Raw genomic sequence first — 26,981 nt, forward strand, 5'->3', positions numbered from 1 at the left:
CCCATCAATAGTTGTTGATCCATCTGTATAAACATTGGTTGACTCGCCCTATCCTCTTAGAAAGTTCTAGAAGAAACAAACATCCAGAGCTTTTTCCTCCAAACTGTAGTTGAGGAATGGTGGAGTCTGTGTGCTTTGAAATTGGTCCTAAATAATTACACGTTCACACACTCACGCAGACATTATTCTAAGAATCATCGATGTTGATCTTAGGTACCCTGAAATGTCAAAAAATGTCAAAACTTTCAATTTGAAAAATGAAAACTTTTACTTGGAAGTAAAAAATTAAATTGTGACTTCTTAAAGATTAAAATAAAAAGGTCTTACCGAAATCTGGTTTAATAGTTTGCTATATGCTCTCCTAACAGGTTTCAAAAGTTAGTTTTAAAAGCAATAGTCTTGAAGAAATACCTTCATCTGTATGTATATCTTGAAATCGTAAGAAAATAATTGATATTAAAAATAGAATTCTTCTTGTAAGTTATAAATTCTTAAAGGAAGCACTCATTTTTATTTACCAGTGAAAAAGATTTGAAAGAGTTTCTTTTATCAGGTGCCCCTAGAATCAACTTAAGTCCTTAAGATAGAATTCAAAAAAAAGCGAGGAGCAGAAAGGCTATAGAACTGTAATCAGCTGAAAAAATCACTTAAACCGCACATTCATTCTGCATTCTGCTCCACAAACAATTCTTCCGTAACACTAGAAGTTCTATAGAAATATTGCCAATCTTTTTTCAGCCGTACATCAAGAATGTTGAGTTCTTTACCCAACTCTGTTTTTCCTTCTCATTTTTATATGAAAAATCTCGAAACCAATGTCACCGCGTTAATAGTGTAAAAATGAGTGTTTGCAGACTTTAAAACAAAGTAAAATTCTGAATGCTTGCGAGCTCCGGAAATTTCAAAAATATTGAATTATTAGAAATTTTTTTTCGAAAAAAAAAAAAAAAAATCCTTCTAAAATTAATTTTGTTCATATATTTTTAAAGATGTCATCCGAGATGATCAATCTTATAAATTGGAGAAAAAAAGCTTTATACTATTAAATAACAAACCTTAACAATCTTTCCATTTTTCTTAAATTCATAATAAAATCAAAATTTATTCCCATAAATCATAAACCCATAGTTCAGCTAAAGACATGATATAGCATAGAGTCCCAGTGTGATTGTTGGTTTTTTGTCTGATGTATGATGGGGTTCATTGTGCACTCACAACAACAGAGCACAGCGTAGCCCAACCTCAGTATCAAGGCACGCTTCCATATACTGTGAGCTAAAGGCGCCTGGGGGCATAATTCCAATCGACGTAAAACAACAATCGAGTTGAGAAAAAAAAGAATGGGTTATGGGTTATTGTCTGAAAACGAACAAAGAGCCTCAGACGATTTTTAAAAACAACATTGGTTTTCAATCTTTTTCTATCTCTGTCTCTTTCTCTGTCTCTGCGCCTTGAAAATATAATATACCCTTTTTGGGTTAATTCCTAGAATTTGAGTGTTTCCTCTTTGGTCGTCCAATTTTGCGCGCTGTGAAGCTTGCTGCAGTGTCTTATTATACTCGTACCTATATCTGCATCATCCCAGGAACTCTCGACTTCCCCCCCTTGGATCATCATCATTATCATCAAAATGATGATCATCGCATTGATGCGATGCACTTGTTGCTGAATGATGTTTCTGTTTTGCTGGGAATAGGTTATAGACACTGTACTGCAGAGTGATGCAGATTACATGTAGCATCCGCACCGCACACACTGTAACTCCCACTTTTGGATTATTTACATTTCCCTTTGGTACATCACAGGCAACTCAGGCATCAGAGGCAGCATCATCATCATCATCAACAGCAGAAGCAGCCAGAGCAGCAGTAGTACCATAGAAACAGAAACGGCAGCAGCAGTTAGCAGTCTTTGGTTGAGATGATGGTGCATCAAAAGCCAAGGCAGAATCAATGGCATATTGTGTTGTCTTCTTAGGCCCGAACCGAACCGAACCCGATGCAAGTGCATTTTCTCGTCTTGAATATCTCAAAGAGCTGTAGGGAAGGTATTCCGAGTGCCGCTCCGACGCCGCCGCCGATCCGAAACGTGGTGGTGTTATTACAGCACGTCGCTCGTCGTCGTCTTCATCGTCGTCGTATTCTCAGATCTCGTATGGATGCGTTTTGAGGCTCTAGAAACAACAACGTGCATTTCTGCGTGCCTCGCCGCATGTTTCATAACTGTTTTAGGGTAATTGCACTGAAATGCATGTCCGAGTCCATTTCATCTCCTCTATTCTCCCCTCCAAACCTCGGTTAATATCCCGCCTCGCCTGCTCGTATCTCATCAAAGATGAGACGTGGATGAGATGTTGATGATGGTGATGAGTTGAACGGATAGATAGCCAGATAGATGGATGGATAGATGGATGGATGGAAGTCGTAAAATGACATGGCAATGCGTAGCATCCCGAGAGACTTCCTATGAGAAAAGCATTTCCTAGTTATTATAACCAAAACAAAAAATAACAACTAGAAAATAATAACAACAACCTAGAAAAAGAAAATATAGATTGCTTCAAACTTTGTATGCATTCTCCTTCGAAGGCGTCCAACGACGACGACGAGGCGATGGCATGATAAATGGACTATGGACCATGGACCGGTTGGTCTTCGTTTTTCTAGACGAAGGTTGAACTTTCATTCTTCACACCTTAAATGAAGCCGAATATTATCAGCAGCAGAATGAAGGTACTTTGTCTGACCTGCGACCAGGTCATCGTATGCACTGCACCCAGCACAGGTGGGATATGAGGGATAAACGAAAAGGGATATTATGTGAAACACGTGGTAGAAGAAATTACCTTCGTGTTCAATAATTGGACAAGTTATATACCTACCTATATTTTCGAAGTGATTAATGAATATGTTGAGATTTTTTTATCTTTTTGAGATGGTGATGGGGATTAAATGACGAAGGTAAGAGTTAGTGAAGCTATATGCTCGAAGATGTATAGAGTCTTATGTTTCTTTTGTTTATTAAGTTTGTTGGTTAAAGGAAATAATAGGGGGCTTCTGTTATGTTGCTTTAATACAAAAAATGAAAAGTTAAATTGAAGCTTAGCACTTTAGCTGGAGGGGCTTAAAGCTAAGGTTGAATTAAATAATGTTTAAAAAATTATGAAAAAAGTTTGCAATAAATGACTTGTGATACATCATTCAAATGTCAAACATTTTTTATAAATGGTTTTGGATAACGGATAATAAAGTTGAAAGAACTTTTAACTCTACAATATTTGATAACTTTTTCCTAAATTTGCATACCTTACTTGAATAACGAAATTTCCTCAATTGGGATAAATAAACCTCTTTAGGACTGTCATGACGAAGATTTAGTTTTCAATCATTGCCTGTATCACCTGAAGTTTTTTTTTCCACAGGTCTCTTGAGAAAAATTAACAATTTATTGAAGAGAAATTGTTGTCAGGAAAAGTAGTGATGCCGCTTTCCATGAGTGCGGCACTTGTATATCAAAGATCACCTCTTATGGAATGATCACATATTCGATATTGCCAAAAATGTTGCTAGGTGCTTAAGATTTCTTCGACGGTGCAAGAAATTTGTTAACCCTTTTTATCTGACCATCATTCGTGCAAAACTCGAATATAACTTTTAACCAGGTGGCCCTAAAACAAAAGGGCCATTTGGGTATTTTGGAAAGGATCCAAAAAATAGCTTTGAAAATGATAGGTGATAGAACTATAACCAAAAAAATACGTTACTAGAACACCGCCGCAATGTTTCATGACTTTCGTTGTTCAACCGATATTTTTATAAACAGTTTTCTGTCGAATTAGCTAGTTGCATTCCCCCCTCAAACAATTGAACCGCAATACTAGTACTTCTAGAAATGCTCATCATTTTACTCTTGAGATCAGTTTCTGACGTACTGTCAACTATAGATATTCTTTTTTTAACCGCGCATCGAGAATGTGGAATGCTTCACCAACTCTGTTTTTCCCTATCATTTTAACATTCTAAGCTTTAAGACCAATGTGCATCGGTATCTCCTCTTTTATCCCTCCCTATTTTCCTAAAGCTCGCACTGTGTTTAAACTTCTAACTTGAGTGCCTGCCAACTATAAAAAAATAAGCCGTTCAAATTGGGCATAAAAATAAGGTGCCCTTAATATTCCCTGACATTACTAGGCCTTGGTTTTCTACGAGCTTTGTCCTCTATTACGAACATTTACGAAGCCTTTTCCAGAAGTTTTCCATTGCTCGTCGAGTTATTAGTGGTGTAATGGCTGCCACTTCCTGAGTGATTGCCCCTTAAGTGCATCCAAAGATGTTGGGCGAACGGTGTAGAGTTGGGCTTTTCTATGTCCTCAAAGAAAAAAATTACAAGGTGATAAACCGGGGGACCTTGGTGGAAAGAAGATAGCTTGGAAACATCTAACTCAAAATGTTTAGTGAACGCCGTGAAGTGTATGCTGTGGCTCCATCTTGTTGGTACCAGACTTCTTTGCGCTTCCTAGTTAACTGATTTAAGTTTGTTTCTAGGAAGGTCTCGATCATCTGACAGCAGCGATTTGCATTAACTGTAACTTAAGTGTTTAAGTGCTGAACGCCTTGAAGATTGCTGGATACACGTGCCACATTATTCGGCTTTGTTGCGGTTAAAGGTCGGCCAGACGATTTTCTCTTTAGCGCAGAACCCGTTGCTTTAAAGTTTGATAAACAAATGAATGAATTGTTTTTCTATCCGGAACAGGATCATGTGGTACAAGTTAAAATTGAATGCGAAATTTTCGCTGAGTAGTAATCACACAACCACCATTACGGATATATTCCTCTACGTGATGCTCACCATGCCACGCCATTATGATTACTAAAAACGGCACGTAAACTTCTATCTATCTATACCAGGAATACTATTTTATCAATAAATAGCTTTAAATATAAACGTCTAAAAATACGGGAGGTTTTTTTTGCCGGACCCTGTAGCTATGCAAAGTATTGTTGCTAGCAGAATTTTTGAAAAGGATTCAATTGACAACTTTTTTTGTATGAAACACGAAAACCTACAGGAAAACCTATAGGAAATGGGTTTCGACTCAATTGTTATGAAAACAAAGAATGATATTGTCTTCAAATGTTTGTATTTCATACAAAATATTGTTATTAAATGTTTTCGAAAAATCGACGGATTGGCACGGATAGGTTGGGAAGTTATACCAGCCTCTTTTTAGAAAAACCAGTTCAAAGTTTATTGCTTACATTTTTTACAAAGTCAAGAGTCGAAAATAAATTTTTACGAATTCTTTTGTTCTAAATTTGTTAAGTTTTTCTTTTTGGCAAGAAAATTGTCAATTTCATTTTTCTAAAAGAGTCGAAAACATTAAAAGATAAATAACAACATCCTTTAATGTAATCATAAAAACAAAATTTATTTAAAGTCAAATTCTCTGCGGGTTTTTGAGATTAAAGTGATAAAAAATGGTATTGGGAATTGATTTACGTACGCTCGCACAGAAATTTCTCTAAAAACCTCTGATTAAGATTTTAAAGAACCTTGAAATGTCTAGAAATGTCAAAATTTTCAATGTGACAGTTCGACCAAATAAGAATAACTTCCTACTTCTTAACACATTTAAAAGTATAGTCTAGTTAATAAAGGTTTTCATTTAAAAAAAACCCAACAGTTTTGAAATTTGGCACACTTACTAAGGAATGTCTGGTGATGACCCAACAAAAAGTCCCCAAGAATCCAACGTGAAAACATGGAGTTTGTTTCAGTTTTTCACTTTAATCTCGAAAACTATTTGCCGTATCAAAAAAGCTCATTAAATTTAATAAAAAAAGCTTTCATGAATTTGTTCGTATTACTTATAGCTTTTTAAATAACTCTAGCGGCAGTAAAAAGAAACATACAGTTTTTTCGGTTTTGCGGGTTTATCTTGAAAACTATTTGTCGTATCAAAAAATAATCTTCTACAATATTAAAGCTTATTAAATTTCCTAAAGAAAAATGATATTAATTTGTTTGTACTTGTTTTAGTTTGTAAAATAACTCTTTCGGCAGGTGAAGGTATTTTTTTTCGTTCATTGACTGGACTAGTACAAAATTAATGCCAACAGTATTTCTGTCCCATACTATTATTTAAATTTCTCAAGCCTCTACCATTTACATTAACCTTTTTAAATAGTTTCCAACAATAGACTTGAGGAACACCCTGTAGGAATTTCAATAGTTTTTTAGAATACCAGAATTCCATTTATTAATGATACACAAAGTTGCCAATTTTTGTAAGCGATATTTATTTGGTTCATTTCGAAGCTCAATCCCACTTCTGATTTAAAGTAACAGAAATATTTAAGGCAACTGAAATACATAAAAATGCAATATAATTTAGTCTTTGATGAATCTCAATTTAATGAATATTTAACGTCCAGGTTTCAATTCCTTAAAGCTTCTTCAATAAAATATATAACCATCACTTGCTTTAAGACTTACAATAGTATATTTCCAACTTGTAGTATATGGTTATGACAGTCCCTAATAGCATAAGCACAAACTGTATTGTCATGCATACAACTTATTCCGATATGTACATATATGTCGGTACGGGGAAACCCAGACAATATCTTGTTATGGCCCTTATTATTATTCTCTTTTTTGAGTTCTAGGAATTACCATATATACCAACCTTCCAATCCATTGGACATACAATATAGGTAGCAAATGCAGCAGAGAGTAGTGATACTATGGTACTTAACTTTTGGTCCCTTTTAAGGCTTCAGCAATGCAAACTAAACTATTTCACCAGAAATAGAAATGAAAACAACATTTTCCAACATTGTATTCGAAATGGTTTTTTTTTTTAAGAACAAACAAAAATACCGACACGAAAGTTTTTCTATACAAATGCGACTTAGCAACATAAACTTACTCGTATAGCTAGCTATACGAATTAAGCTAAATCCTTCGTATACACCCTCTATTTTGGTCACTCTCAAATTTAGCGGAAAACGTATACCGATATACCCCACTGTTCACCGCTTCACCCACAAACGAAAGACTGAAGGTACAAATGAACGGATGGACAGAGGTTAGCTTGTAATGATCAACAAATAAAACATAAGCTCTATTTGTGTAAACTTGCAGAACGGGCCACTTATAGACGGTTATATATGCGGGGAACACTGCATGCCAATGACCCGAAAAGAAAAAAATTATGCATGAAACCTACTGATGGCAGTGCAGCGCAACGTACGAGTGAAAGTAGAACGGACCGAACGAAAGACCCAACAAGTAAGGGTAATCCCTAACCGACGACGAAGACCGAGCGACCGACGAACGGTGGTGTGGCATGAAAATTCCTTGGGCTTCCTCTTCATTGATTCCTTTCCTCCTCACAACCTCGTTGGTCATAGTCATCGTCATCGTCATCATGGACGTTCGTAATCGTCATCGGTCTTCCACGTTGTTCATGTGGGAGTTTACTCTTCTTCGTCATGTTGTATATTACTTATACAGGATTGGTAACGTACTCGTCTTGGGTTACCATCATAGCGTGCCCATTCACACCACCACTGCATCGTATCGTATCGGTGGAAGAACAGAGGAACACGGGAACACTTCAGCTGGATACCGTAAAGGTAGTATTCAAGGCTCTAGGCTTGGAGTTCGAGTTTATAAATACCTAGATATTGAGTTTCCCACCTATAGGTTGAGTCAGTTCGAATGGGGAATGATACCTCTACTCCTGATGAGATGTGAGGAGGAAAGTCACCAACCAATATTGCGTGCTTACGAAGTTTACCCAGGGATTCTTACACCCAGATGCTTCGGAAGCACGTGCACGGTCAAGTCTCTCAAAAAGGTACCATATAGCAAACAATCGGATAGAGTACCTACGGCAGCGTCAGAAGAGGTGGGGAGGGTCAAGGGGTCCAGTGTGTAGGCGATAAATAAATTACCTCTTTACGGCAGTATTTTGAATGTGATATAAAGTATTCCCTCAGCATCAGATCCTCTTGATGGTTCCTCAGGTTCGTTCGTCGTTGGTCGCTGGTAACGGCATCTCCTTTCGCTCGCTCATATAACGATTTTCATTATGTTATAACGTTCTCACTGGTCATTCAATTTCGATGTCTGTCAGACTACGACTATGACTCCAACTCTGACTTCGACTTCGGCTTCAACCATATTGTCCTCCAGCTGGTCGGATTCTTGGGTAAACAATTGCGCTTGGCGCGCGATTCATAAACCTATCGGCTTGGTGTGCTTTAGTATAGACGACGATTGAGAATGGGAACGGACAACGGAGAAGGAAGAATCTTACGGTGCGTTGTATATAAAGACTGAGACGGACTCACATCGGACGAGTTATTGTCGTGTATTGTGGTCATTTGATATCCATCTTTGGGGACACACAACACAAGTGGGTTATATGTGTGCTCCACGGATATATTTTGCATGCGAAGCGAGGAGGCTGCGCTTTGTATAGATATTTTGAATGGGCTCATAAAGTATCTATTCGCCAGATATTCTTTTACCAACTGTGGGTTTTATGTGGTTTAAGAATGTTTGTTGCTTTTTGTTTTATCGGGTTTGTTTTTAGAGTTTTGTTTGTGATCAGCTACCGCAAAATGATAGTTTCTTGCGAGCTTTGATTACCGCAAAATGTGGATGTTCCAACTTGGGACAGTGTAAAGATGTTTTGTTTTTGTTGTTGTTGTTATTTTTGTTGGTTGGTATGCGGTTGTCTGCGCACATTAAGACAATGGCACGATTGTTGCAAAGTCGTCGCGGTTGTCGAAGTAATGTTAGCGGAAATGTTTTATTATGTTTGCGTTTCCGGCTAATAATGGTTGGGTTTAGATTTTGAATTTGTTCTTCTCTCCCATGGAACTTATATGATAAGTCTTTTAGAAAGTTGCGTTTTTGATTTTTAGTGCTGAGGTGAAAATATTTTAATGTTAAGAAAATTATCGGGTCAAACACATGAGCAAGCAAATCTGGAAAATTGGTCATCAATTTATTAAATTCCTGTTACAGCTTTTTCTTCGGTCAATGTCCCGAAAAATTAAACTAAAGAAATGACATAGATAAAGTTCTGCTCCTTTAACCAGTTATACAACCTTAAATCTTGTGCTTACTCATAGATAGCTATAGTGCACGTATGAATGTGGCGACACTACAACGAGTCGCGCTCCTATTTGCGAATTTCAACATTTAACATCTTATCCTTGAACTGGACAAAAACTGATACTGAAAAGTCTAGAACACAACAAAGTTTTAATTCAAAGTGTACAAAAACCAAAATGTAACAGCGAGCACATTCAAATCGAAATTCAAAATTTGGCATTTCATTAACATTCATATGATAAGCAGAACACCTCCCAAAAACACCCCTTAACTGGGAACTATGACTGAGGACGATAAAAATCAGAGTTTGCTTGACTCTGATGTCCCTAATTTTTCATTCGCAAACGCAAACATACTTTCTGGTGGTGATCAAACTGGTAACGTCCAAGCAGCACTCAAATCTGCAGCAGCAATGTACATTGGTACACCAGCTCATCAAGAGTACGTATACGCCGTATACTAACATTTGAATCAATTCGCGCCAGAACCACCAGACATTTGGTTTGTGATCGCCAAGGCAGACTTCACTGGTAACCGAATCACAAGCGATGCCCAAAAATACAACCAGCTGCTGAAATCTCTACTATTAAACATCGCCAGCTGATCGACATTGTCAGCAATGCACCATTACAAAATAAATATGAAACGCTAAAAACAGCTATTTCGCAACTTTTCCCCGAATCTCGTCAGAAACAGATTCAAAAAGGTCCTGGGCAACAAAAAACAATCCCAGCTTCTCAGAGAGGTAGGGGAGCTCATAGAGAATGCTGTGACTGACGAAGTTCGCCCTCAGCTGTCAACCGAACGATTGCCAGAGAGAATTTGGGTGCTTTTGGTCATTTCGGATAGCCTTAAGGACCTAAACGCCTTTGCCGAGACGGCTGAATCATGGACGCTCTGGTAACCAATTCTGTCATGTGAGTCCACATCAGCGGTTTCCCGTCCCGTTCACAGCAAGTTTCCAATTCGCCAGATTTGACAAAAATAGAGCTTCAGCTATTGGAGATACGGTTGATGCTGGACTGCTGCCAAATGAAAATTTTATGAGTTTGACGTCTGTCACATTGTCAGTACTGCCATGACATAAAGTCAATTCCTCTTTAGGTTATGATAATAAAGCTTTGAATAATAAAAAAGCATATCGAGAAAGCTCCTCTTTTCTGCTTCAGTTTAGAGAAATCAGTATTTGAAAAGCATTTGATACGACACACCTGGACTAACTGGTTTTGTCGTATCAAAGACTGCAATTTTGAAACTATAAGTCTCCACTGCTTTTACCAACAATTGGTCAGATTGCATCGTGCTCTACGTAAAAAAGGCCGGGTTATCTTATAAGACATGAAAAGCTTGACATCGAAGCATACCATTGATCAGTCAATACTAAGATGCACTCAACTTGCATAATTCTCGCTTTTTCTATAGACCTGGCTTTTTTCGATTTTTCTTCAATGAGCTCGGCGAATAAAACTTTGATTCTTACGAAGGCTTCCTAAAGTCTCACGATGAGTTGTTTCCTTGTTATTGTTTGATGTGGGATCCATATTATTACGGGTGTTTTTTAGATATACAGAACTATATTTTTATTACGCTTGGACAACGTGTACAAGTTGTTCAAATTTATTTAAAAATTATGTTTCTGTAAGAAATACGTATCACGCAAATTTTGTTAAACAATTAAGTTTACTTTTTGTTGAATGAATACGTCAATAAGCAACATTAGACTACGTCCGAGGTGACCGTGGCGGTTATATGCTTAAAATCATATATACATTTCTTGTCAACTTAGGATCATCTTTGTTTCATTCCACTTCAAAGTTGTATGCCTCTTAAAAAACGTCGCAATGTTGATGGATTCTTTATTTCCTTTTTTCTTCATTAAGAACCTAAGAAAGACAAAGTACTTTTCACGTTTTCAGATAAATGCACTTATTTTAATTATCCCTTGAAATATCATATTTCGATTCTTTTCGAAACAAAATTTATCTCAGTTTATTTCATATTACTCGTAACTTCATCGTTTTATTTTTCAATTTAGGTACAAATCCAATTTTTTACTTTGTTTATCTTTTGCAAGATTTTCACGTGAAATTTATTTTCCAACACATTTCCAGTGTTCTGTCTCATTCCCAAAACTTTATGGCTTCATTTGTTTTCTATATGAAAAAAGTTCTCGTTCTTCTTTATGAATAGACTATCGCAATGTTTCGCAATTTTTTAGATTTCCCATGAAAAGTTTCTTCCAGTTGATTTTCTCAGTTTTAGTTTTCATTTAACTTGTTTGAAACTCTTTTTTCGTTCATTAGACGCTCATCCCATGAAAATACTCATTTTTGCGTAAATTTTACGCAATTAATTTTTTTTAATATAATTTTTTCCCGTGAAATTTATTCTTCGTTTAGTAAAAGCTCTAATCACAAGTTGTTTCAATTTAAGTCAAGAAGTTTTTGTTTTTTATCCTTCTCTGTAGATTTTTGTTATATGAGGTTTTCACTTCAAAAAAATTTCCTGTGAAATGACTTATTTTGGACCGTCTCGCGCGATTTGAGGCGATTGCCATAAGTTCCCCAAATGTATATGATTTTTTTTTTTACTTTTATCCTACTTTTTTACTTTTGAATTCCTGAATATTGCAATGATTAGGAATATGGTATGATATGGAATATGGTAAGGCATTCCACATTCGCGTAGTACGGCTAAGTAATGTATCCCTGTATTTGACATTACGGCCGAGGGCTTTAATGATGAGCATTCATAGAAGTGCGAGTATTACGGTTAAACTGTTTAAAGGGAGGAGTGCAGCTGGCTATTCCGCTAGAGCGTAAACCGTTAAAATAATTTTAAAAAGGATCAGACAAGAAACCTTACGACGATGTACAAGCGAAGTAAATGAATTTATGATCATATTTATATTTATCCAAGAGGCTTAAGTAAGCTGCAGGAGCACCAGCCCGGAGATGTGAGTTATACTCAAGTTTTAGACGTATATAAGTCTTGTAGATAACAGCCAGATCAGAAGAGGTGAAATATTTTTTGCATCGATTAAACTCAAACACCTTGCGGCATTTTTGAAGACGTGTATGTGATCGTTCCACAAGAGGAGGTTGGTGACACACATACCGAGGTTTTCCCGTGAAATGAATTTCATTGAAGATTGTCACGATTTGTATTTCGTTTCAATGTACACGGATATTATTATCTTTTATTTTGAATGGAATAATAATAAAAAAATTAAGTTTTTATTACATACAAATTTTCTTAAATTCTTCCCTTGTTAATAATAGTTCATAATTCTTTTATATTCTTCCATAAAAACGTTTTTTTCCAATCTTAAGAAAAAAAGTCCTATTTCTAAAAAAAATTAATGAATGTTTTAGTTTTAGGGTGCTCTATTTGCTTCTTTAGGAACACCCGGAGCATAATACTTCCCCCATTCCAAACATAGATAAGAACATGTTAAAGTCGATTGCTATTAAGTCATCCATTTCTTTAAGATCTTTTTGTTTTGTTCTTTTGATGTCAGCTTTCAACAAATTTTAGTGAGATAAAACATTTTCCAAATTAATTTATCAGTCTTTTGTTGTTAAATCTTCTTATTCCCCCTTTATTGACCCCATAACTCCTATATACTCCACCCTAAAGTTCCAATTAAGAATATTTTTTCACTTTCAAATTAGACTATGAGTAGAAGAGTATATCTATCGAGTGAGCTATTTCGGGTTCACCTAATCCCCATCAACCATCAACTAGATAAGATCTGCATAAATCTTAACAACAACTCCTTTGGAACACAATTTTTAGGAACGGTGTGTCGCCTGCTGTTTGGGTACCGTGTCGTCGTCGGAGCCCGAAATATGTATAAGTACAAAAAAATACTGTCCCATTTTTCTTTCGATCAAAGCTCGATGTCGCATACGTTAACCCCATAGATACATAGGTACAGATTATTTCCAAACGTTTTCTGTCTTTTGGCTGCGATGTGCATAAATTCCCCTTCCAATTCCAAAGCAGTTCCCGCTCTAAGTCTGCTCCACCGTCGTCGTCGCCGGTCCGCTGTATGCTTAACCAATAACACATTCTCCGGATCTAAAAATATAATAAATATTATCCCCCAAGATCCAGAATCAGAGCAATTGGAGCGTGCATCCCGCTTTTGCTTTCCATGGTGCGTACGCATAGAATGTAATGCAAACGACGACCGACGACGACGTGAAGATCAGATTGGAGGCAGTGCACACAGCGAGAACAAGCAGAAGATTCACTTTTTGGGATAACTCGCTCTTGGACAGATTTGTGGCTCCTTTGTTTTGTTGAGCACTGCATTACAAAAAAGTTTGAATGCAAATACCAAGAATCTTGTAGCACTAAGAAGAAGAAGAACAACAACACCATCAACACACCGCTGGAGGAATAGTAAGAAAGAATGAAAACAACTGCGCGTCCTACGGGACACATCCCATTGTGTCCACTTTGGCACTCATTTCAATGGAACCATAACTCTTTCAAGTCGGATTTCTTCTAATTTGAAATCATTTTGGCTGGCTTCAACTTCGATTCAAGTTCGAGGTTCGGCTCCGACTCCGACTTCGATTTCAACCTTTTAGACTCAATTTTCAAATTTTGGTTCTTATTGTACATTTGGCGGCGAATTTATCTCGATTCCGCTTCGGGTATGTAAATCGTGGTCAAACGATTCCTTTTGGTCATTTTTATTCTTTTTTGTTTTACTACGTCGTCGGTCGTCGTCGCGTCGTTGGTCGGTTGGACTTCCAATGATGATAGTGAAGTGGATTTGTAGTCTCTTGAGAGATTTGATGGTGTTCCGCTTTTGTTTTCGGGTGGCGGCATTATTATGTACAAAAACCAAGCCCCATCCCAAATCCAAACCAGCCGGAGATATGTAATCTAACAATTTTGGACATTCTGCTTTTTGGTGGCATTCGCAAATGGACACTAAATGTGCCATTGGAGCTCTTTTAATTGTGTGATTGATTGATTTATAGATGGATCACAGCCCAGGAGCACTAAGAGCACCAGGAGGAGCAGTCGAAGCTGCAGGAAGACGAAGACGGAAACGAATGAACAAAACGACTTGTTCTATATTAATGCTGACGATGATGATGATGATGATGACGATGAGGATTGTGATGGGAGGTCAGGGCAAAGGGAACAACAATTGATTGACTTTGGGGTAGGACTTTAGAAATTTAATACACAACGAACCAGCACGACAAAATCGTACACATATAGCCGTCCAAGTCGTCATCGTCAAAGTCTTTTTTGTTGTTGTTGTTATTTGTGTTGTCGTTGCCGTGGCTATAAGGATTAGGATGAGAATAAGGATGAGGATGAGGTTGAGGACTCCTCTGGGAATTGAATTCGATTTTATTTCTCGATTGCTTTTGGTTTTTGTTGCCATTTTGTTTTTGTTTTTTTTTTTATTTTTCTTGCTTATGCTCCTGCTCCTGCTCTTGCTTTGCTTCCTTCCTCTTATAATGGTGGTGGGCTTTATTGTATAAAAGATCTCGTATTACCAGACTCAAGACCCAACATGGAAAAAAGTGATGGTGGTAGTTCCTCACTCTTAGTCCTTTTTCCTATGTACTTGTGTATAAAGTTCGTTCTTTTTTTGTTTTGTAATGTTGACGATGTGAAGTACTCGTCACCACCAGGAATTCGATTCGCAATTTCTTTCACATTTAATTTGAGTTGCTGATTGATTCCCGAAGGGCGGTTTAGTCCTAGTCATTGGATCAAGGTTTTTCTTTTTTGATTTTTTTACTTCTTCTTATTTTTTTTTTATTTTAAGGACACAAAATGTCGTGTGTGTTGTAAGTTCATGTAACTGGGGCGAGAAAATTGCTTTCAATTGTGTGGGCGAAAGTATCTACAACACGTTGTTGAAAAGACTTAGCTGTATGTGTCTATACATATCTATCGATATGACAATGTATATTTATGTATGATGGGATTGTAAGGATAATATAAGTGGTTTTTAGCGCAATTTAAAGTGTATATCGACAGCATAAATAGGGGGTTGATTTTTTGTATTTTTCCTTACAGAAGTGAGGAGAAAGAGAGTAACAGGATTTGTGTTTAGGAAAGCAAATTAAGTATAAATGTCTACCTACTTTTTAAGTGGGTTTCTTTGCTTGGTTAGCAGTTGAGTAGTTGGTATGTGAGGAAGAAAAGTTTAAAGTGGGGAGAGTTGGATACGAAATGTTGACTTTAAAGGACATCGATTTTTAAGCTCATAAAGTTAAACAAAAAATTAGTGATTTAGCAAATTGATTTAAGAAAAACTTGTGGTATTTATTGATTTCTGTATTTTTGAACATTTTTTTGTTGGTTTTTTAAGTGAGTTGAGAAATATAATCTTGATGTGATTTTTAGTTTTTTTTTTCGTATGAATGATTTGAAGAAAAATATTTGATATTTAAGCTTTAAATCAAATAGTTTACTTCTGTGTTTATTATGAAATAGCTTCTTATTAGGTTGGTATGTAAACATCAAGCTGCGCCAGCGTTTGTACATCTTCGCTTTATTTTAAAAATAATTTAATAAGTATATAGAAAAAGGTAAGGCATAGTAAACGGATTTGAAAAGATAATCAAATGTTTTTTTAAAAAACTATTGAAGGAAAAAATTCGTTTGTACAATATAAAAGCAGTAAAAGCTTTCGAAAAAAAATCACCGACTTGAAACATTCTTTGTTGGTCCGCCTCTCGTATAAGTGCATGATATTAAAAAGCATACAGCCTTTTTCAATAATTGGATTTTCTTAAACTGAAACAATTTTTCAAATCGGACTAGTAGTTCCTGAGATAATCCTGTTCAAACAAGCAAACAAACAAACCAACAAACACTTCAGTTTAATAAAAATGTGTTTATTTAAAAATATTTTTTATTTATTTTAGGATCGTGATGTAAATTGTATGTTTATTTTTTTTTTAAATATTGAAATTCTGTCTCATAAAACTTAGGTCACTTCAAAATGAAAATATTTATATGACCAAAAATGTTTTAAATAAAATTTAATAATTTGTTTATTAATTTTTTCTTTCAGTATGCAACACGGGAATCCCTTTGTGTTTTACATGCAGAATGCTCAGCGGTAAGTTTCAATGTCAATTTTTACTCAATTTATTTCTATAGTCAATTCAATTACTTTTGTAAGATTTGTTCAACTTTTAAATTAGTTTTTTGAACAAGAATTTTTGAAAATTACAATTTTGTTCAACTTTTGTGAAAATTTCGTAACGTTAAAGTTAAGTTTTCCATAGTTGCTAAAATAACTCGAATATTTCTTAATTGAAGATAAAGAATTTTGAAAAACTAACTGACACTAAATAATTATACTGTTTTTTGCGATACGCCAAATTGTTATTTAAGGAAGTTCGAAAAGTATGCAATCAATAATTTATGTTTAAGTTTTAAAAATGCTTAAGTTTGGACCACTTTTTTTAATAAAAATTAAGTAAACATTTTTAGTAATGAAAACTATCAATTATATTTCTTAATGCTATCATAAATACAATTTGTTTAAATTCAATATCATAATTCTGTTCTGTAGTTGAGTCAAAATTCAATATCTAACAATTTTTGTAGGTAATTTAAGCTTTTCATTGTATGTAAAAAAGCTGTATTTTTCGAAAAATTACAGAAATTTTCAAGAACATTATTGTTATTATTTTTCAGATAATTTCACTTGTAATTCTTCATAAGTTAAAAGTGTTTGAGTTTTTTGAGTTCATACCATTTTATATCTGATATAAATTTAGTTCAAGTGAATTTAAAAAAGTTTATCTTAAAAATGTGCTACCATTTAATTTATCAAACAAAAACTTAATTTACCATTTATTTTTCGAAAATCGTTATGCAATTGTTTTGCAAATTTATTTTGTATATAATAAATTTTCCAATTTTGTTTTAGAATATTTGTGTATAAATTTATTTAATTTTTCTTTTTTTTTAAAGAAAAAAATATTTGTTGAAGTAAAAATAGCAGAATATTTGTATCTTCCAATATTATTAAAACACTTAAGGAGATTTTTCAATTACAAAATATTCAAAAAGGCTCCTGAGAAAATTTTAAAACGAAATAACGGTTCTATATGACACCATTTTGGAAATATACTTCTAAAATTGAAAAATGAAAAATTAAATTAAATTGGGTGGCGCAATAGTCCGTTGAAAACTAAGGCCTAGTGACTTAACACTGTGTGCGATTACTTTATGTCAGGGATTTAGGGGACCTACAGTTTAAAGCCACTTTTTCATGAGAAAAAATACTCCTGGGAAATTTGTCAATTTCTCGCAAGAGGCAGTACCAGTGGAAAAAACTTAAGATGGCATATGCAGGAATCAAACCCAAAACCTGTGCCATTGCAGTCCAACGCCCTAACCATCATGCCACGGGTACTAATCTTAAATTGAAAAATCTAGAGAAAATTTCAAAAATTTCATACCAGTAAGTTTTTGATGAAAGTCGCATTTTCGTTTTTGTCCAAAAATATTTTTATGGTGAACTTTGTTTATTTTTGTACTTAAAAAAAAAAATATTAAAAAAATTCTAACATGAGTCTTTTTAAAATCTTAATTTATAAGTTTGAACTCAATCGATCCGATGGATGCTACTGTGCAGACAAACGCAAAAAATCGTCGGGTCCACAATAATTTACATCTCTGCCTGCTCCGTAAAATAACTGTATAACATTTAATTCCAAACAAATTTATGTAACCATCCAAATTAGAGCTTTTTTGAATTTTGAAATAAATCCCCCAACTCCAAAATGAAAGAAATACACAAAATGGCATAAAATATGTCCCCAAAAATTAATAATTTAAAGTCTCCATAAAGAATTAAAATAAGTCCCGCACTTTAAAGATTGCCTAACCACTTCATTTCTTTTAAAATTTGGGCTTATTGGACTTTTCAAACGGCGATTAACTCTAATTTTCAAAAGTTGTAAATGTAACTCGCCAAATTATTTTTAGAATCAAGGCCATTATTATTTTACCATAGATACCTCTAGGTGATTTGAATTTACCACACATTGACTGGATTACATCGAAAGACGAATCTTGCCTTGAAGCCTCTCTCTCTTCTTCACAATTGGAACTATCTTTTCTCGATAAAATCCTTCTTGCTGACTTACAGCAAACAAGCTGTATTATAAACTCAACAAATCGAATTCTCTATTTAGTATTTTTTTTTGACGCTATTAGTACTCTTGTTCTAGAATCTTGATCAAGAATTACTTAAATTGATAAATATCACCCACCTTAGACATTTCTTTTAGTAATAATCTTACTGACTTCAGAAGAGCTAATTTCCAGTTGCTGTCTGAAGATTTAACCATTTCTGGAATTGCTGATAATTTAGCATTTTCTTATATTGACGAAGCAGTTTTAGTTTTTTATAAGATCCGTAATAATTGTTTAGAAAAAAAATCTACCTTTTAAGAAATTAAGAAATACTAACTTTAACCACCCTTGGGTACACGAAAGAATTGCTTTTACTTAGTAACACAAAAAGTAAGGCATGAAAAACTTATCTCAAGACTCTTTGTCCAATCAACTTCTCTGTTTATGTTGAATTCTTTAATGAATTTAAGTCTCTTTCTAATTTTGTATAAGCTTGTTATGTTACTGATATAGGCACCTCTTTGAAAGAGAATCCTAATAAATGTTGGAAACTTGTAAAAAAAAAATCAGATGGCTTTCCAGTTAACTTCACTTACAAGAACCTTTCGTTGGATAAAACTGTTGATATCTGTAACGCTTTTGCAACAAATTTCCCTGGGTCATTTGTTAATAGTCATTTGTTAATAATTTGTCAAGAAGTTGATAACGTATATTTTCATAATCTTCACTCCTTTTCGCAAACTAACTGTACTACAGAGTATTGTCCGTGATCTTTTAGCTGCGTTGAATGATGACTGCTCAACCGGTCCCGATATGGTGTTCCCCCGATAGTACTAAAAAAGTGTAGTAATGACTTAGTTGAACCCCTTACGTTCTATTTCTTTCTCTAAAAACAAGCAAATTTCCCAGTACATGGAAGAAGTCATTTCTAAGCAACTAGAAGGCCATTGCAAAGATTTCTTGAATTCCTAAAGTGTTTGAACAAGCTGTTTGTGAAAGAGTAGCATTTTTAAGTAACAATCTCATTTGCGGACAGCAACATGGTTTTGTGAAAAAAAGATCAACCGTTACTAATCTCCCCACATTCTCAAACATTCTAAAGCTTTAGAACAAGGTTATGTAGTTGGCTATGCATACACTGACTTTTGTAAAGCTTTTGACCAACTTAGCCACGGAATTATTTTATTTAAACTTAAAGCTCTTAGTTTTCCACCATTTTTCTTAGCTTGGATTAAATCATACCTTGAAAACCATCCTATGAGGTAAAATTTAGAAATTGTTATTCTGAAACTCAAACTGGTGTTCCCCAGTAATGCCATCTTTGCCATTTTCTGTTAATCCTGTCTATTAACGATGTATCGTCACGTCTACGCTCAAGTGAACTTCTCATTTTTGCTGACGACATGAACTACTCAACCCTTTCAAATTCCAGAAGATAACTTTTACTAGCGTATTTGACTTTTGTATATCACAGCAAAAACTGTTTTATATTTTGTGCGTGTGTTAGGCTTTAATTGTATTATTATCTTACTAACAACTAACTTATGATGAGCCTCTGATAGTACTTTGAAGCTTGCTGTAAGCTAACTACTTTCTGAAATTATGAAGAGTAAAAAGATACTTCACTGCTTATTCGCCTTTTTTCATCTTGTTAGAGAGAAAAAAGACCAACTCCTGAAAATTGTCTTATTTCATTTCCCAAATTTAGTTAAACTTAGGGAGCTTTTTCATCGTGAAAGAAATTAAAAATATGAACTAAATTCCATACAACTCGATTTTGTGTTTTTTTTATATTTTTTGTAGGGAGTTATTTCTTAAACGTCGTAATGTTATGCATAGATACATAGTTCCTATAGGTCGCAAGAAAAAATCCATCAAATATAAATTCACTCATATCAAAAAATGTATGGGAAATAAAATTCTTTAAAAGTAATATTAAAAAATAACAGTACACATTTTATAATTGAATGCTTTTATTTTGAGTTTTGCAACAAATTGTTGTGTTTTTATTAAAATTAAATGTTAAATGAATTTTTCACTTATTCAGCGTTGAGATTCTTCTCATTTAAAAATATCATTAAATTTTAAATTGAATATTTATGCAAATGATTAATTTTTTATTAAACAAAAACGTTTCCAAGAAATTATAAATATTAATTATTTTTGTTCAGAATTGAAAAATGTTCCAATAATTTATGCAATTAAAAATGCATACAAATTTTCATTTGTACAATTCTTGATAAAAATACGATTTCAATTCAAAAGATTTCGAAAATAAAAAAGAATCCTTGAGGAAATATGTTTCATATAATAAATAAAGATTTGGAATCATTATTTTATCTTCCATTCATTTAAAAAATACATATTTTTCAATTCTCACATTACTCATTTCAATAAAGGATCAGTGTCATCGCCCAGATTTTGCAGCACAATCGTATTGAAGCTCAAATCCTCAGGTTGCATTTACACTACTTTATCTTGGAAATATATGCGAGTTTAATAAAACCGAAGTTTAAAGCTCATTGATGCACCCGCTCTCCCCCCGCTCCGCCACCGTGCCGTCGATCAATCTAAGCCGAATATTAAAAAAGGCTTATTTTTTAATCGCCTGTCAAGTGTAATTTACATCATGCAACTCAGAGCGCCGCAGCGCTCACTGATGAAAATGACTCCAATAAATCGTGTTAATTACTTTGATTTTTATGTCATAAAGATTGTTGATTGCGTTTTTAAATTAATATACTTACATTATTATAAACTGAAAGTTTTTATGTACATACATACATTATATGTTTGTATCTGAAAGTCGTTCTGATATAAAAACTATATTGATCGAATTTTTTCATGAGTTTAATCAATTCGTTTTTTTTTTTTTTTTTGGGAATGAAAAAAATTATGGCAGGTAAGCTGCGGATTTATTTGGTTTGGTTTTTTGACCGAATTTCTGTGATGGTAATCAAAGGTATTCGAAAACGATGACACAATATCCCTCGTCATGACAAACAAACAAAAAATTGTGTTACACTGAAGCAAAAACTAAAAAACGAAACGTTTGAAGGGAATTCTTCATTACGCCACACGAGGGAGGATTTTTATTTTTTATTTTTTAAAGGAATTTATCCATCAGCATCGGAAGACTGAACCTTAGAGAGAGGATCTCAAAAAATAAACCAGGGGATATACAAAAACGAAATAAAAAAGAAGTTTTTGAAACGCCTGTTTACCGAATCGTTTGTCTTTTGTCTTTGAGCTCTTTTTTGCGCGAATCGAAAATCGAAATCCATCCATCCGTTCAACCGTTCGATTCCGGGGTCCACATTTCACGTCCTGGATGTTGGCTCACGTGAGAGCGTGGACCGAAGGGTGACGTAAGAAGAACGTATGCGTATGTTTGGCCATGGTCGATTTTTGTTTTTACCTTGTGGCAGGTTCCTATATATTGGATGCTGTAATTGATTCGTTCCTGGTGCAAAAAAGAGAATATCCAACGAGTCGTTCAAAGAGACGTGTCCAGGTCCACTATTTCTCTGGTCGATACGACTTTACGAGCGATGGACGCGGCAGCAGCGGTGAATGTAGCGCGTTCCGAATTGATATTTTTGTTGGAGTTTTATGGAATTAAATTGCGGTTCACTGTTAGTGGTTTATATGACTTTTTTTTCGTTCGTGTTACTTATTTTTTCATCATTTGTGGTGATGGGTACCTACCTACCTGCCTCTTGCTTACCCCATACAAAATCCCCCCTTTCATACTTCGCCTTGCAAAATACTATCAGAAAAAATTAAAGCTCAAAGTGAATATTTGATGGCGAAGAATGATTGGGTTGCCGCAGGGTTGCACCATGTGTAATGTTGTCTTCATAAATATTACGAAGTGAACCTTTTTTTTGTTAAAGAAGGTATAGAGATAGCCATTGGAAGCCTCTTACTTCGTATATGGCTTCTTCGGTAATTCAATTGCACCACCGCGCAGCGCAAGTGGGTTTACACGCCGCGTGACTATTTATTGGTTTTAAAGGTTGCAGCAACGGGCTTGATGTTGTATGGCAATGGCGGTGATTAAAGGAAATAAATTTGTTTTTATTAATTTTTAGCGCGAAATTTAATTCAATAAAATTGCAAGCACATAAAGAAATTCTTATGAATTTTTCAAAATGAATTAATTCTATAGACGGAATAGTTTATGAGCGAGAACTCATAAAGTGTGATTACTGTGTGATGGTTGTTTTTGGTTGTTCCATATAAATTATTTATTTCAATTTCAAGAATTTAAAGGTAGGTATATAGTTGTACCTTATTTTTATATAGATTAAAAAAAATATCTATAACTCAAGACATGCAGAACAAAAAAATAAAAACATGTTAAAGTCAAGGCTGTTTTTAAGATTTTTTTAAAATTTTTCAAATTCACAGCAACAAGTCTCAAAAATGTAAAAAATGTCAATAATGAAACAAACATAAACTTAGTGAAAAAAATTGAAAAAGTATAACATGACAGCCCGTTGAGAACAAGGGTCTAGTAGTAGGAAATATTGAGTCAGGTAAAGCATTCCACATTCGCGTAGTTCGGCTAAAGAAATAATCTCTGTACGTGTGACTTACAATTCTCAAGAATGTCTGTGTGCCAGCAATTTCAGAAATGGAGGGGACCTACAGTTTTATGCCGAATTTGAACAGTTTATTTATGAAAGCACATTTCATGAAAAAGAGATACTGTTGGAGATTTGTTAACTCTTGACAATAGGCCGTACTCAAGACCTCTAGCATGACAGTCTAACGCATTTACCATCACACCACGTGTACTTTTGGGATTTAAAAATTAATAAATGTACTGTTTCTTAAATTATGTACTGTATAGCTGGAATTTCCAGTAAAGTATAAACAAAACATAAAGTTTGAAAAATTAAAAAAACTTTCGATTTGTCAGGGCTAAAATTTCCTAAAATAATTTACTAACAAAATATGTACACACTTCTAAAAAAAACTACCAATGAACATCATAAGAGTTTTGTAACATTTTATTTGGATTTTTATTCTTTGCATGAAATAGAATGTACTTTTAAACTTAACTCACTCTAAAATCATAGTAAGTCATAATTTAAAACACAATAAGATGCACTTAAAAAGTAAAAGACAAGAAGCAGAACCTTGAGGAACACCACAATTTATTTTTTTGTGAAGATATTTGGTACGCTAAACGAATTTGATATAACATTTTTCCTAAATTTGTTGTTAAAAACTGTTTGTTATTAAAGTTAGGTGAGGAGATTTTGGAGGTCGAACCCGAAACTATGCGGTTACAAAACGTTTCCTTCAAAAAATCAATTAAGGCAGGAGCTGTGTGATACGTAGTTTCACTGAAATAAGGGATCAAAAGTTCTGTAACTCAAAAATCTGTAACTTGTTTGTTTCTTCGAAAAATTTATAAAAGTTTTTGTTATTCAAGAAATATATACATATGTACACTTTGTGTCACAAGAAAAGGCACAAGCTTTTTTCTTTTTTCATTTGCCTACATTTGTTAAACCCTAAGGTTTTTTTTGGAAAAAATTGGAATCAATGAGTTATTTAATTTATATTAAGTGCATATTGAAAACGAAAATTTTGGATTAAGCTAATAAATAGAAGTTTTTTGACAGTTTTTCCGAAGAAGGTCATAAAAAGTACCTGTTTTTTGTGTCGCATGAATGAAGACAAAATCTAAATTTACCTATTAGGGTGTTTTAAATCAAATAAAAGAATACTCTGAATGTTTGAGACAATAGTACGAGTATTTATTTGATAGAATCAAGAAGTATGGGTAAAGGTAAGGGTCTAACCAAGGAGGAAATAGCCTTAATTCAACCTTACTGGGATTTCAGCAAAACCTTCCGTTTTATAACCAGACAAATTAAAAAAATTCAAATGTTGTATACAACTACCTGAAGGACCCAGAGAGGTATGGAAAAGGCCACGAAGGAATTTCAGAAAAAGGGGTCGATAGAGAGAGTTGCCTCGTCCCCCGTCCTCTTTTCTGATGAAACAAAATTTATTTAGAAAAAACAGATGAATTAAGCTGCTACTTTCATGATTTAAGAAGAGCAGAAATCAATCTCGAAGAACGGCAAAGCAAAGGAGGCTGTGTAGCAATACCAAAAAACCCAAGAGATTATTGAAGCCAAGCCTAGGCCCAAATTTCGATCAATTATCTGACAGAACTCTATGAAACCATACACCGTACACATACTTAAGTAAATCAGAAGAAAGCACACATTACTAAAAATTATTTTAATCCATTCAATAAAATCAAAATTTACCTAAACAATTTGATTTTTTGTTATTTAGATCTTGTCCCTGTTCTTTGACTTTTTATGACCATTTTCGGGTAAAACCATCATAAAACTTGTAATCAACAACTTAATCCAAAAATCTTTGCTGCAGTATAAACTTACCTCATTCATTCCACATTTGGGTTTTACCAAAAAACCAAAGGGTTTAAGGAATATCGTGTGACACGAAGTGTATGTATAAAGTTAGGGTTGCCACTTTTATGACTTATATGTTTTTGTATAAAAATAGTTATAAAAAAGCAGAAATCTTTTAAGAACTGTAAATATTATTTCAAGTTTGTTTGAGAAGCAATCAAGGAGAATTGAATATAGTAGGTATTGAAAAGAATGATTCTAAAAAAAGACTAATTGGAATAATGTAAGGACACTTCACAACAACTTGCTTATCTAAAAATGTATTGAAAAACAAATTGTTTAAATCAGATTTCGATGTTTGCAAAGTATCGTTCCGAGAACGAAACAATTATTTCACGTTGTCTGTTCCTTTTTTTCCTGGACTTAAAAATTGAGCATTTTCTTGCATAATGCAACCCAAATTTTGTATCGTCTTCATTTCACGTTTCTTGAGCATCTTCCAAAAGCCGACCAATTAGCCAAATTGAAAAATGTATTTTTCGTCCAACAATCAAAGTTTTGTATACAGAAGATGTCATGTGATACCACTTATACATGTCACGTTTAATTGAGCTGTTTCAAAAGTGTATTGAAACATTCAAATGATTAACTTGTTTATAATAGAAGAATAAAATGTATAGGTTTCAAAGCCGAATTACAAAAATGTACTTTTTTAAACTTTGTTGCTTCAAAAAGAACACATTTTTTAGTTTGAGACCGCGTTCTTATTTTTTTATGTCAAAGTGACGTCTTGTTAAAGCTACAGCTCCTGAACGAAAAAGTAAGTAATCATAGCTCTATAGGGTCATTTTTAAAGAACTATCCATTACCAAATCTACGCTTTGCTTACTGATTCTGCAGCTTCAATTCTTGAAATTCTAAACCAAATCACTTAACAGGTGGCAAAATAGCCGTTAAAAATTCTACTACTTCCTGCATATGTTTTTATTATTAACTGTAACACAAATTGATTGAAATTAATATCTGTGCTGCTTTTTGAGATATGGTTTCTGAACATTTTTATAAAAACTATCTACTTAGATTCTAGGAAGCTTGAAACGTCCAAAAATGTAAAAATTGTCCATTTGAAAATTCGGATCGAGGTTTTTGAAAAATCAATAAGGTCAAAAGGATGCTTTAAGTTGTTATTTCTTAAAAATTTTTAACCCTAAATCACATCTTTTCTTATTTATTTTCCAATTCCCAATAACATAAGTTATTAAAAATTATTGAATTTATTTCCATTGTAGTAGATATCCCTTACTGAATCAAACCCCTGCCTTTCATCTTCATAAGCAACTTAAAGAAGTCAGAAATCTGTCCCATTGTTGCAAACAATAAAGTGTCATTGAATAAACATACATCAGGATCGATTCATATAAATAAGTATAAGCTTATTAGTTGTTGGTCGTTTATCTATATTAGCTATGAGCTGACAAATATTTCAACAAACAACATAAATAAAATCTCCAACCTCTCAAATAACCCAAGCAAAAATAATATCCATTGAATAAAGCTACATACAATGTTTCTCCTTAACCACCCTGCCCAACCTATCTTAAGATGGAAAAAAGAACGAAGACCTCACACAAAAAAAGGGTCCAAATAAAACTTTGAAAAGGCGTGGTGACTATTAATAAACAACCACCCTATTTTTCGTCTTTAATATCGCCAACAGAGTTTATATACTGTATTGTGTAGGGTATCACCCTGTACCTTCTAACTTCTTCTTCATAAACTTACCGCCCACTCAACTCTCTGCTATAGTCCTTAATAAATACTCAAATGATTAATTGCATTTCGTACAGGTCATGTTATGTGTATGTTTTACGTCAAATGACGTGAAGTGGATACACATCGAGTCCTTGTGTGTGAGAGAGGGTAAAGGAAGAAATTTTCTTCTCCCCGCCCCCATCACTATGGAATAACAAACCACATCCAACTGCAAAAATAACAACTAAACAACAACAACAACAAAAAGGTCGAGTTAAAAGAATTAAAGAACAACAACAACAAGAGAAAGGATACGTAATTATAGAGACACAAGAAGAAAAACAAGGAAAAAGGAAAATAGGTATAGAGGTATGAATCCTTGCACTTGGTGTACGTAAGCACCATATTTATGTTGGGTCATATATATTGCACACAAATCCAACCCCCCTTCCTTAGACTTTATGCCAAATACCTATAGACAAACATTAGCACGAAAATGGTGAAACGCAAGGGTGTCCCATCAGGATCCATCCCCATCCCCCAAAT

At 34.2% G+C, this 26,981-nt stretch overlaps 1 protein-coding gene across 1 annotated transcript in view; it reads left to right on the forward strand.

The window, feature by feature from the left end:
- Window positions 1-26,981, forward strand: part of LOC129945414 (uncharacterized) — a 127,555-nt gene that overhangs the window by 19,713 nt on the left and 80,861 nt on the right. Inside the window, exon 2 of the mRNA XM_056055153.1 lies at window positions 16,199-16,246. Coding sequence (XP_055911128.1) covers window positions 16,199-16,246 — 48 coding nt within the window. The remainder of the gene's footprint in view (window positions 1-16,198; window positions 16,247-26,981) is intronic.

This window comes from Eupeodes corollae, chromosome 2, assembly GCF_945859685.1.
Source record: "Eupeodes corollae chromosome 2, idEupCoro1.1, whole genome shotgun sequence".
NCBI classification, from domain to species: domain Eukaryota; kingdom Metazoa; phylum Arthropoda; class Insecta; order Diptera; family Syrphidae; genus Eupeodes; species Eupeodes corollae.